This window comes from Zosterops lateralis (assembly GCF_965231275.1).
Source record: "Zosterops lateralis genome assembly, chromosome: 29".
In the NCBI taxonomy this organism is placed as follows: Eukaryota; Metazoa; Chordata; class Aves; order Passeriformes; family Zosteropidae; genus Zosterops; species Zosterops lateralis.
Genome location: NC_139789.1, coordinates 5,294,849 through 5,307,947, shown reverse-complemented (window position 1 = coordinate 5,307,947; position 13,099 = coordinate 5,294,849). Strand labels below are relative to the sequence as shown.

General features: G+C 54.9%; 1 protein-coding gene across 1 annotated transcript; it reads left to right on the top strand.

The window, feature by feature from the left end:
• The first annotated feature begins 974 nt into the window (after positions 1–974).
• On the top strand, positions 975–11,684 carry MAP2K2 (mitogen-activated protein kinase kinase 2). The gene is made up of 11 exons (XM_083880066.1): positions 975–1,091; positions 2,079–2,289; positions 3,915–4,061; positions 4,687–4,764; positions 5,097–5,148; positions 5,245–5,369; positions 7,239–7,452; positions 8,601–8,665; positions 9,700–9,761; positions 10,220–10,265; positions 11,265–11,684. Exons 1-11 carry the CDS (start codon positions 1,006–1,008, stop codon positions 11,379–11,381), a joined length of 1,203 nt encoding a protein of 400 aa, XP_083736192.1. The 5' UTR covers positions 975–1,005; the 3' UTR covers positions 11,382–11,684.
• The last annotated feature ends 1,415 nt before the right edge of the window (positions 11,685–13,099 follow it).

The window sequence follows — 13,099 nt, the reverse complement described above, 5'->3', positions numbered from 1 at the left end:
GGCCACGGCCCCTTATCGGCCGCCCCGCGGCCTCTGCCCCACAGGCGGCGGCTGCTCCCTCCTTTATGGCCCCGCCGGGAACGGGCAAAGGGCGCCCGCCCGCCCGGGGCCACCCTGAGGAGCCTCGGGGGTCTCAGGGCCCCTCATGAGGAGCCTCGGGGGTCTCAGGGCTGAGATGGGGCATGGAAAGGGATGAGCAGGGTAAATAGGGGGTGGAGGGGTGTTGCTCGTTGGTGGGTGGTTAATTAGGGATTATTTAATTAATGTTTTGTCCACACAGTCGGTGCACCCCCGAGCAGCTCGGGGGGCGCCTCGTTCTGCCCCTCAGCGAGATCTCGCGAGACTCCGCCCCGCCGAGCGTTATTAGCTCCGCCTCCCCATGGCCACGCCCCCTGTGCAGCACGAGGCCCCGCCCACCGGGCGGTCTTCCCTCGCCTTATGGAGCCCCCAGTTCCCGCCCTATGGAGACCCCAATCCTGCCCTATGGAGCCCCTGGTTCAGCCCCATGGAGATTCCGGTCCCGCCCCACGGAGCCCCCAATCCCGCCCCACGGAGATTCTGGTCCCGTCCTATGGAGATCCCGGTCCTGCCCACGGAGACACCAATCCCGTCCTATGGAGATCCCGGTCCCGCCCCATGGAGACCCTAATCCCGCCTCATGGAAACCCCAATCCCGCCCCACGGAGACTCCAATCCCGCCCCACGGAGACCCCAGTCCCGCCCCCATAAATTCGACCGTATCCCCACCCTCCAACCCCGCCCCTCTTCCGGCCCCCGCCCCGTTACCGACTGAGGCCCCGCCCCAGACTCGACCCCACCCCGTTACCGTCTCAGACCCCGCCCTTAAACTCGACCCCGCACACGATTGGCCAGCGCTGGTCCCGCCCCTGGACGGCCCCGCCCCGATTGGCCGGCTCAGGCCCCGCCCCTTCTTGGCCCCGCCCCCATGCGCGCCCCCGCGCCCGGCCGCGCCCCCCGGCCCCGCAGGCGCGGCCCGGCCCGGCCATGCCGGCCAAGAGGAAGCCGGTGCTGCCCGCCCTCAACATCGCCCCCAGCGCCGCCGAGGGGCCCAGCCCCGACGGCTCCGCGGAGTGAGTCAGGCCCGGCCGGGACCGCCCCGACAGCCGGGATGTGCCTTGGGGGTGGGGGGGGGGGGACGCGGGGCCTTGAGGAGGGGAACACCGGGCCTGAGGGGACAGCGGGCCTGGGCGGACCGGGCAGGCCGGGACACAGCGGGCACAGCGGCCTGAGGGACGGGGCACGGCGGGGACGGGGTGTGGGGAGGGATAGAGAAGGCCTGGAGGAGCCGGGACGGGTTTGGGGAGGCTTGGAAAGGTCCGAGGGGGGACCTGGGACAGGCCTGGGGGGCTGGAGGGGCCCAGCCCGGGGAGTGTGGGGCAGGTGAGGGGTCAGGGAGGAAGGGCTGGGGATGGAGATGGGATGGGAAGGGGGAGACTGCTCTGACCCCCCGATTTTCAGGGACAGGGAGCCTGGAGCAGGAGCTAAACCGGCCTGGAGAGCCGGGCTGGGGATGGGATGGGGAGGGGAATTGGGGGGCAGCAATGGGGGCTCAGCAGGTGGGATGTGTGGGGTGAAGGGTGCTGGAGGGGGGTACCTGGGGGCCCTGGGTGTAAGGGACAGGGTGAGACCCCCCCGGGTGTGGCAGAGGGGGGACAAGGCGGTGGCAGCAGCTGGGACGGAGCAGCTGGAGCTGACCCCGGGCAGGGGGGGCTCAGCAGCAGCTGCTGGGGCAGCACAGACCCCCCTTTGTGCTCAGGGTTTGGGGTAGGAGCTGCTGGACCCCGTGGAAAACCCTTCTCATGTTACACATGGGACAGGGAGCGGTGTCTGCTGCTGCCTCTTGAAGAACCAAAAGATTTTTCCTCTTCTTTTCTCTCCCAAAAACACTCGACTGCTCCAAAGCTCCTCTCCACAGGGGCTGGGTCTGACTTCTCCAGGTCTCTCCATTTCCAGGGGTTCAGGACATCTCAGGAGATGCTTTTCCATCATTTCCCTAAAAACTAAACCTTATTTTCCCTGTTGCTGCCCATCTCCCATCCCCTCCTGCCCTTCCCCAGGGCTAACCTGGTGGACCTGCAGAAGAAGCTGGAGGAGCTGGAGCTGGATGAGCAGCAGAAGAAACGCCTGGAAGCTTTTCTGACTCAGAAAGCCAAAGTTGGGGAGCTGAAGGACGATGATTTCGAGAGGATCTCAGAGCTGGGAGCTGGAAATGGAGGGGTGGTCACCAAAGTGCAGCACAAACCCTCAGGGCTCATCATGGCACGGAAGGTAACGAGGGGCTGGGGGGCACCTGGAGCTCTGGGAGGGCTTGGTTGGGTTGGATTATTTCTGAATTTTCACCTTCTCCACCTCACCTGGGTCAGGAGCAGAGCCCTGGCTGCTCCCAGATGGAGTTGTCTCCTTTGGGAGAGGCTGCACTGCCACTGACAGATCCCTGGGGTCTGGAAAAATGGGATTTTTATTTTTTTTTTTTTCCCCATTTGTGACGGGTGAAGTGACTGGAATTGGATTGTAGGTTGTGGCTGAGAAAGGAGGGCTGGAAGTGGCAGTGGGAAGGATGAGTTTGGCTCACACATCCCTCATCCCCATTTAACACACCCCAAGGTCATTCCAAGCCAGGGCAGAGGTTCCTCTCAGCTTTGGGAACAACAGAGTAGAAAATCAGGAGCTGCTGGGAGAGGCTGTGCTTGGCAGGAGCAGCACAGGCACTGCTCTGCCTCCTCCAGAGCCTCTCCTCCCTCCTGCTCTTGGGATCATGGAATGCTTTGGTTTAGAAAGGGCTTTACAGCTCCTTCCATCAGCCCAGGGGGTTTCCCTGACCCCACGTGGAGCCCTAAAAACCACCACTTGTTCTCATGCAGAACCTTCACAGGAGCTTTTTTTTTTTCTTTTTTTTCTTTTCTGTGGTTTCCTTGATCTCGGGGCACCTTCTTACAACACCTCCAAGAGCTTGTGAAAATGTTCCTGGCTGCTGACTCAGAGGGGCTGAGATCAAACTGCTCCTCCTGACTCGTCTTTCCGCCCGTGTCCGGCGCGATCCCGGCGCCTTCCGCGGCTGGGGCAGCTCAGGGCTCTCCCTCCCTCTGCCCTCAGTGTGAAATCCCACTCTGGGTGGGCTTGGGGAGGCCTCAGATCCCACCCTGGGTTTGGGGAGGCCTCAGATCCCACCCTGGGCTTGGGGAGGCCTCAAATCCCACCCAGAGTCACCCCTGGTGTGGACAGGGACACATTTCTGTGTCCCAGGGTGTTCCAAGCCTCGTCCAGCCTGGCCTTGGGGCAGGCACAGCTTCTCTGGGATTTATTCCCCTAACCTATCCCACCTAATCCTTATTATATCCCACTATATATATTATATTAATATATATATTATTATGTTATATCGTATTATATTATACATTATATTATGCATTATACATTATATTATGCATTATACATTATATTATGCATTATACATTATATTATACATTATACATTATATTATACATTATACATTATATTATATATAATATATATTATACTATATTATATATTATATTATATGTTATATTTTAATATATAATAACATTATATTATTATATATCATATAATATATAAATGGATATTATTATTATTATTATTATTATTATTATTATTATTATTATTATTATATTAGGTGGATTATATCCCACCTAACCCTGCCCTTGGGGAGTGGGAAACCATTCCCTTTGTGTCCTGGCACTTTATCCTTAACATTAATCTGCAAATGGGAAAAAAATTCTGCTCCAAAAGAATTGGAGCTTCCCTTGAAAATCTCTGCCTTGAAGATCTCATTTCATTCCCAGCACTCAGGGCTGCTCCCCATCACTTCATTTCCCCCCCAGGAGTGACCCTTTGCCTGTTTTCTCTCCTGGCAGCTCATCCACCTGGAGATCAAACCAGCCATCAGGAACCAGATCATCCGGGAGCTGCAGGTGCTGCACGAGTGCAACTCCCCGTACATCGTGGGCTTTTACGGGGCCTTTTACAGCGACGGGGAGATCTCCATCTGCATGGAGCACATGGTGAGCCCCTTCCCTTCCCCTGCACCCTCCCAGAGCTTTTCCCAGCCACCTGAGTGTGTCAGCTCCTGCTGGGAGCCCCAGATCCCTGCCCAGGCCTTGGGATGAGGGAGGCAGCGAGTTTTGGGCAGAGGAAACTGAGGTTTGGGGCCGGGCCAAACGGAAATTTGCCAACCCAGTGCTCTGCTGAGAGGCTCTCCTGGTGTTTCTGGTGGAGAATGTGGTTATTTCTCCTCCAAATCAGCACCAGTTTGGTGTTTCCAGTGGTGGAAAGGAGTAAAGAACCAACAGCAAGAAGCAGAGCTGGTAAAAAAAACAGTTTTCAGTGATAAAAAACTGAAAACTTTTCAGAGCTCAGATCACCAAATCAGCACCAGTTTGGTGTTTCCAGTAATGGAAAGGAGTAAAGAGCCAACAGCAAAAGCAGAGTTGGTAAAAAAACCAGTTTTCAGTGATAAAAAACTGTAAAAAAACCAGTTTTTCAGTGATAAAAAACTGAAAACTTTTCAGAGCTCAGATCACCAAATCTCCTCTTTTTTTTGGCTGGAAAAGGGGTGTGCTCAGTCCAGCTGCTGTGTTTTCCTGCTGGGAACTGCAGTGTTGGTCATCCCTGTGTTCTTTATTTCAGGACGGTGGCTCTTTGGATCAGGTGTTAAAAGAAGCCAAAAGAATTCCTGAGGAGATCCTGGGCAAAGTCAGCATAGCAGTGAGTGATGGGGCTGCTCAGGCTGCCAGGGGGGATTGGGAATAAGGCCTGGCCTGCCCTGGGGAGATTTTTGTGTTTGCTGCACTTTCCTGGGCCAAGAGCAGGGGGGGTGGAAATTCCCAACCCCTTTTCCCCATTTCCAACCCCTCTGGATAACATCAGCTTCACCTCAAGGAGGTTTGGGAGAAATTTTTTTTGGGGTGGTTCACCCAAAATCTGTGATGGAATTGGGGGATAAATTACAAACCATGAGGGATGTGGACACTTTTTACTGAGGGTAAAGCTTTTTTCCCCTGAGCTCTGCTCTCATCCCTGCTTTGGATCCCCCCCAGGTTCTGCGGGGTCTGGCTTATCTGAGGGAGAAACACCAAATCATGCACAGAGGTGAGAGCAGAGCCCTGAAAATCCCCATCCTGCAGTGCCAGGGGTGTCACCCAGAGCCACCCTGACATTCCCCTGTCCCCCCAATTCTGTTCCCAGATGTGAAACCCTCCAACATCCTGGTGAATTCCCGAGGGGAGATCAAGCTCTGTGATTTCGGGGTCAGCGGGCAGCTCATTGACTCCATGGCCAATTCCTTTGTGGGAACTCGGTCCTACATGTCTGTAAGTGGCTTTTTTTGGGGATTATTTGGGTTTATCTCAGCTCTGTTTTCATCCCCATTATCCCCCAGGTTATTTTCACTATCCCAGGGTGTTCCAAGCCCCATCCAGGGACAATTCCAGGGATCCAACTTCTCCTGGAACCTGTTCCAGGGGCCTCCCCACCCTCCCAGGGAAGGATCCTGAGGTCTGAGCTGCTCCTGTATTTTGGGAATGGTTATTCAAGTGCAGTTATAGTTAGACAGGGGCTATTTAAAAATCCTCTCCCCTCTGCCTCCCTGGCTCTGAGCTGCCTCAGAGCTGCCAGTGGGGATGACTTGCATGGATTTGATTTATTTCTAATTTTATTTTTTTTTTCTTTTCATCTCCATAACCTCAAGGGGATTTTTCTGCTCCTCTGATCCCTCTGGGTTGTTAACAGGAGTGAGCAGGAAAATAACATTTTTTTTTTGTGGATAAGTCGAGTTCCTCAGATTTGAGCAGACAGGGAAATAAATTCCTGCTGGATGTTCCCAAACACAAATCAGTGGGAATGCAGCCGAGTTGGGAGTGTGGAGGAGATGCTCCAAGTGCTTTTTTTTTTTTCTGCACATCATCCTTATTTGCACAAGATCCTTCTGCGCCTGTCCTTTCCCTGGAGAGGCTTTTGGGATATCACAGAATTCCAGAGTGGTTTGGATCCCTTAAATCCCACCCAGAGCCACCCCTGCCATGGCAGGGACACTTCCCACTGTCCCAGGCTGCTCCAGCCTGGCCTTGGACATTCCAGGGATCCAGGGGCAGCCACAGCTGCTCTGGGAATTCTTTTCCAGGGCCTCCCCACCCTCACAGGGCAGAATTCTTTCCCCAAATCTCCTCCATCCCTGCCCCTGGCAGTGGGAAGCCATTCCCTGTGTCCTGTCCCTTGTCCAAAGTCCTTCCCCAGTTCCCTTGGAGCCTCTTTAGTCTCATCCCTACGGGATATTTGTGCCCTTGGTGTCAGTATCCCCTGTTCCTGTGTCCTGGGGGTCAATATCCCATGGCAGTGGGTGTTCCTGTGCTCTGGGGGACAGTGTTCCATGTCAGCCCCCATCCCCAGTGCCCTGGGTGCCATTGTCCTCCATTTCCATTCCCTGTGCCTCCTTCCCCCCCATCACCCCGTTCCCAGTGCCCTGGGTGCCCTTATCCCCCATCTCCAGTGCTCTGGGTGCTGTTATTCCCATCCCCAGTGCCCTGGGTGCCCTTATTTCCCCTTCCTTGTGCCCTGGGTGCTGCTCTCTCCATTCCCAGTGCCATCACCCCCATTCCCAGTGCTCTGGGTGCCATTATCCCACAACCCTTGTGCCCTGGGTGCTGCTCTCCCCATTCCCAGTGCTGCTCCCCCCATTCCCAGTGCCATCATCCCCCATTCCCATTCTGTTCTCCCTATTCCCTGTGCCCTGGGTGCCATTATCCCCCATTCCCAGTGCAGTTCTCCCCATTCCCAATTCCATTATCCCTCATCCCCAGTGCCCTGGGTGCCGTTATCCCCATTCCCAGTGTAGTTCCCCCATCCCCATTCCCAGTGCTGCTCTCCCCATTCCCAATTCCATTATCCCCCATTCCCAGTGCCCTGGGTGCTGCTCTCCCCATTCCCAGAGCCATCATCCTCCATTCCCAGTGCCATTATCTCCATTCCCAGTGCCATTATCCCCCATTCCCAGTGCCCTGGATGCCATTATCCCCATTCCCAGTGCAGTTCCCCCATCCCCAGTGCCATTCCCATTCCCAGTGCAGTTCCCCCCATTCCCAGTTCTCCCAGTCCCATTCCCAGTGCCACCATCCCCATCCTCATTGCCATCCTCCCCATCCCCGTGTCCCCGTGTCCCCTCTGACGGTGCCGTGTCCCCGCAGCCCGAGCGCCTGCAGGGCACGCACTACTCGGTGCAGTCGGACATCTGGAGCATGGGGCTGTCCCTGGTGGAGCTGTCGATCGGAAGGTACCCAATCCCCCCGCCAGACTCCAAGGAACTGGAAGCAATTTTTGGCCGTCCTGTGGTGGACGGGGCGGAGGGAGAGTCCCCCAGCATCTCGCCGCGGGCCAGGCCCCCAGGACGCCCCGTCAGTGGTAGGGGCTGTGCTGTGTGTGTGCATCATCGGCGACAAAACAACAGCATGGCTGCCTTGGGGTGGGGACGAGCGGGGCTGGGGATGGGGCTGGGAGAGCTGCCCACGTGGGGATGTTCACAGGGAAGTCGTAGGAGTGATTCCTGTCCCTTCTTCAACCTCGTCATGGGTTTGGGGGAGAGTGGGGAGGGATCCTGAGCCCCCCAGGATGGGTTTGGGGTCTGTCAGAGAAACCTCTTTCTTTGTGTCATACAAAAAGGTTCAAAAATCTGTGCCTGTGCTGTGGGCACAGTTGGAGTGTGGATCCCGTGGTTTGAGGGACACTCAGCCCCCCAGGATGGGTTTGGGGTCTGTTGGAGGAACCTCGTATGTCCCACAAAAAGGCTCAGCCCCCCTTTCCATGCTGGAATGTGGATCCCTTGGTTTGAGCGGCACTGTGACAACCCTTCAGTCCCTCAGGATGGATTTGGGATCTGTAGAACACTCTGTGGGATCCTCAGACCCTCCTGTGTCCCATAAAAAAAGCTCAAAAAATCTGTGCCTGTGCTGTGGGCACAGTTGGAATGTGAATCCCTTGGTTTGAGGGACACTGTCACAGCCCCTCAGCCCCTCAGGATGGATTTGGGATCTGTTGGAGACTCCATGGGATCCTCAGACCCTCCTGTGTCCCATAAAAAAGCTCAGCCCCCCCTTTCCATGCTGGAATGTGGCTCCCGTGGTTTGAGGGACTCTGTCACAGCCCCTCAGGCTTTGCCAGCAGGTTCCTCTCCAGCCTGAGGCAGATTTTTTTTTTTTTTTTGGGAAGAGCTTTTTGCTGGGAGCTCTCCCAGAAGCATCACACAGCCCCAGGATTGCAGGGAGGCTCTGCTGGAGCTGTTGCCTTGGGAGCAGAAGGTTCTGGAAAGTGCTGCCAGCCAGGGGAGATGGTCTGGTGCTCTCCAAACACTCCAAGCTGGGAAATAAACCTGAAATTGGAGCTTTGGTGAAGAAAAACCCAAATTTTTAGGAACGACTTTGACTCCTCTTTAACCACGACTCAATTCCCCTGGGAGCTGCCTCAGAACTCGCCCCCAAAATCGTGTTTTTTTCACCCCAAAGTGAGCTCTGAGCAGCCTCTCAGCACTTTTTGTGTCGTGTCCCCCCTCTCAGGGCACGGGATGGACACCAGGCCAGCCATGGCCATCTTTGAGCTGCTGGATTACATCGTCAACGAGGTGGGTCTTGGTGGGGTTTTTTTTGTGTTCCCAGAGGGTTCCTCAGGGGCTGGGGCAGCTCTGCTGAGCCTGGCTGGGATCTGGGGTCTTTGATCAGTCGTGGGATCCTTGAGTGGGTTGGGCTGGAAGGATCTTAAAGGTCATCCAGGGCCATCCCTGTTATGGGTAGAGATAAATCCCACAAGTCCCGGGATAAATCCCACAAGTCCCGGGACAAATCTCACTGTCTCAGGATAAATCCCACAGTCCCAGGACGAGTCCTACTGTTCCAGGGACAAACCCCTCAGTCCCAGGACAAATCTCACAAGTCCCAGGAGAAATCCCCCAGTCCTGGGACAAACCCCACTGTCCCGGGACAAATTCCCCCAGAAGTCCCGGGACAAATCCCCCAGTCTTGGGACAAATCCCCCCCAAGTCCCAGGGGAAATCCCCCCAGTCCCAGGATAAATCCTGCACTCCCAGGACAAATCTCACAGTCCCGGGACAAACCCCCCAGTCCCAGGACAAACCCCCCAGTCCCAGGACAAATCCCACAGTCCCAGGTTGCTCCAGCCTGGCCTTGGACACTCCAGGGATCCAGGAGCAGCCACATCTTCTCTGGGAATTCCATCCCAGCCTCTCCTCACCCTCACAGGGAGGAATTTCATCCCCAAATCCCACCTAAACCTTCCCTCCTTCAGCTTAATTCCACCCCACTTTGTCCCACAAACAAAAGGCAGCTTCTCTTTCCCAGGGTGATGGAAAAATCCTCATTTTGGGGTTGTTTTATCAGCCACAGGCAAGGCCAGAGCTGGGATTTGTGAGGCTGGATTTAGGATTGGTGATTTCCCAGCTTTGTTTGGGGTTCAGAGTTCAGAGCAAGGGGAAAGGAATGTCAGGGAAGGGTTTTCCTGGCTGGAAAAGCAGTGAGGATGAGGAGGATGAGAGTGGCTGTTGGAGCACAGCTCCCTGACACTGATTTATTTTTTTTTTTTGGCACAGCAGCACAATATTTTCCAAAAATCCCTTTTTTTTTTTTTTTCTTCTCTCCACAGCCTCCTCCCAAACTGCCAAGCGGAGTCTTCACGCAAGATTTCCAGGAGTTTGTAAATAAATGGTGAGGATTTCATCTCCTGGCTGAAGGTGGAGGCCTGGCTGTGCTCCCTGGCAGCTCCACCCTCCGTGTTCTGCCTCATTTCTCTTTCTCTGCCTCGTGCTGGGAGCTTTGGGAAGGGATTGGAATAAGAAACAATTTATTTGTGGGGCTGCTGAGCAGGATCTCAGCTCCTTTTAAATCAGGGGAGCAAATCCTGGGGCTCAGGGGCACCTGGAGGTGCTGCCAGAGCTCCCAGTGAACAAAAATAATACAAATAATAAAAAAAAAAACCCAATTCATGCCAAGCTTTAAAGCCTTTTCTCTGTTTGCAGGGCACAGTTTGGGATGGGATGGGTCTTGCAGCTCTCCCTGGCAGGGCTGGGATTTTTCTGAGATCTTGAGGGGGTTTTGGGATGAAATTGGAGCTTTTCCAGCCTGATCCTCACGTTGATTTCTCTCTCTTGTCCTTCTCATTTCAGCTTAATTAAGAACCCAGCAGAACGAGCAGATCTGAAGATGCTGATGGTGAGTTGAGGGGAGTATTTTTATTCTTATTTTTATTCTTATTTTTATTCTTATTTTTATTCTTATTTTTATTCTTATTTTTATTCTTATTTTTATTCTTATTTTTATTCTTATTTTTATTCTTATTTTTATTCTTATTTTTATTCTTATTATTATTCTTATTTTTATTATTATTATTATTATTTTCTTCTACACTGGGGTGGCCCCAGCTCTGCCCCATCCCATCCCAAAAGCTGGGAATTCTCAAGATGAGGCAGATGGGAGGGATTAACCCCCTTTTTATCCATGAATTTGTGCTGGGAACCTGTCTGAGTCCTGGGCAGCAGGAAAAGGGAGGGAAATTCTGCCTTTTTCAGGTGAGATCCCACCTGCAGAGCTGCCTCCAGCTCTGCCCCAACACCAGCAGCACCTGGAGAGAGCCCAGAGGAGCCCCTGGAGCCCCTCTGGAGACACCCAGGGGTGCTCACCTGGAGAGGAGAAGCTCCAGGGAGAGCTCAGAGCACCTAAAGGGGCTCCAGGGTGAGCTCAGAGCACCTAAAGGGGCTCCAGGGTGAGCTCAGAGCACCTAAAGGGGCTCCAGGAGAGCTCAGAGCACATAAAGGGGCTCCAGGAGAGCTCAGAGCACCTAAAGGGGCTCCAAGGAGAGCTCAGAGCACCTAAAGGGGCTCCAGGGAGAGCTCAGAGCACCTAAAGGGGCTCCAGGGAGAGCTCAGAGCACCTAAAGGGGCTCCAGGAGAGCTGGAGAGGGATTTGGGATGAGGGATGGAGGGACAGGACACAGGGAATGGCTCCCACTGGCAGAGAACAGGAATAGATGGGAATTTGGGAAGGAATTCCTGGCTGTGATGGTGGGAGGGCTGCAAGGAACAAATATTTTCCCCAAATCCTGCACCAGCATCATCCCCCCCTCTCTCCAGGGCACATCCCACAACACAGGGGTGGATTTTTTTTGGGGGGTCTGGGGTAGCTCCTGACCGTGTTTTCCCCTGGTCCTTGCAGAGCCACACGTTCATCAAGCGCTCCGAGGTGGAGGAGGTGGATTTTGCGGGCTGGTTGTGCCGGACGCTGCGGCTGAACCAGCCCAGCACTCCCACCCGAGCTGGGGCTGCCCTGTGAGCCCGGCCCGGCCCAGCCCTGCTGCCTCTGCACCACCGAGTCCTTCTCCTGCCTCCAGGGCACAGCTCTTCATCCTTCCTCCTGCCCTCCCGGCCCTCCCGGCCTGCCCAGCCCCAGCGCCAAAGCTCGGGGTGTCCCCAAAATTCTAGGTCCCCAAAAAGCTCTGGGTCTCCAAAGCTTTGGACTCTCGAAGCTCTGGGTGTCCCAAAAGCTCGGGGTTCCCCCCAAAGCTCCCACCTCAAAGTTTTGGGTCCCCAAAGCTCCAGGCTCTCAAACTCCAGGGTCTCCCAAAAGCTCTGGGTCCCCAAAGCTTCAGGACCCCAAAAGCTCCAGAGCCCAAAGTTCCAGGGTCCCCCAAAGGTCTGGGACCCAAAAACTCTGGGGTCCCCAAAGCTCTGGATGCCCCAAAAACTCTGGGGTCCCCCCAAAGCTCCAGGTCCCCCCAAAGCTCCAGGTCCCCCCAAAGTTCTGGGTCCCTCAAAGCTTCGGGCTCTCAAAGCTCTGGGTCTCCCCAAAAGCTCCGGGGTCCCCCCAAGCTCTGGGTCCCCCCAAAGCTCTGGATCCCCCAAAGCTCCAGCGTCCCCAAAAGCTCTGGGTGTCCCCCCAAAGGTCTGGGTCCCTCCAAAAAATTCTGGTCCCCCAAAGCTGTGAGCTCCCAAAAGCTCCAGGGTCCCCCAAAAACTCTGGATGCCCAAAAGTTCTGGGGTCCCCCCAAAAACTCTGGGTTCTCCAAGCTCCAGGACCCCAAAAGCTCCAGATCCCCCCAAAGCTCTGGGACCCTAAAGCTCTGGGTTCCCAAAGCTCTGGGCTCTTGAAGCTCTGGGGTCTCCCAAAGGTCTGGGTCCCCAAAAGCTCCAGGGTCCCCCAAAAGTTCTGGGTCCCCCCAAAACCTGGGCAGGGTTGGTCCCTTCAGCTCTGGGGTTTTGGTTGTTCCAGGCCTCTGCTGCAGCTCTGGAGCTCCTGACACTTGGCAATTGTGGTGCTGCTTCTGTTGATTTATTTTTTTCTTTATTTTAGGTTGGTTTGGTTTTGTTTGGGTTTTTTGGGTGGTTTTTTTTTGGGTTTTTTTTTTTTGGAAATGTGTTCACTTGGTTTAAAAAAGAAGGTAAAAGAGGGATGTGAGGTGGTTGTGATGGGGATGGGGATGACTCTCCCACTTTTCAGTGTCCAGGTGAGGTGAGAAGGTGGATTTTCCTTTCCCTGGAGAGGTGGAGGCTGAGCCTGGCTGTTCCCAGTGACCCTTCTTGGCTTGGGGTCTCTTTCCTGGTGCCATCGAGGGGAGATTTTTCCCTCCAGGCTGGAAATTCCCCCTCCAGCTGCCCAATTCCCCCTCCAGGCTGGAAATTTCCCCCTCCAGGCTGGAAATTTCCCCCTCCACCTGCCCATTTCCCCCTCCAGTTGCCCATTTCCCCCTCCACCTGCACAATTCCCCCTCCAGGCTGGAGATTTTTCCCCCTCCAGGCTGGAAATTTCCCCCTCCAGCTGCACAATTCTCCCTCCAGCTGCACATTTTCCCCCTCCAGGTTGGAGATTTCCCCCTCCAGCTGCACAATTTCCCCCTCCAGGTTGGAAATTTCCCCCTCCAGGTGCACAATTTCCCCCTCCAGCCCATCCCAGGGGTGTCCTCAGCCCTTCTGGACCTGCAGAACTCCAGGATTCCCCATCAAATCCCCCCAGGCTGGGGCTGAACCCCCCCAGAGCTGCCCCATCCCACTTTT

Coding starts and splice junctions, on each gene's coding strand:
- MAP2K2 (XM_083880066.1), top strand. CDS start 1,006: ATGCCGGCCAAGAGGAAGCCGGTGCTGCCCGCCCTCAACATCGCCCCC. Junction 5,149..5,244: donor ACACCAAATCATGCACAGAG/GTGAGAGCAGAG, acceptor TTCTGTTCCCAG/ATGTGAAACCCTCCAACATC. Junction 8,666..9,699: donor TGGATTACATCGTCAACGAG/GTGGGTCTTGGT, acceptor TTCTCTCCACAG/CCTCCTCCCAAACTGCCAAG.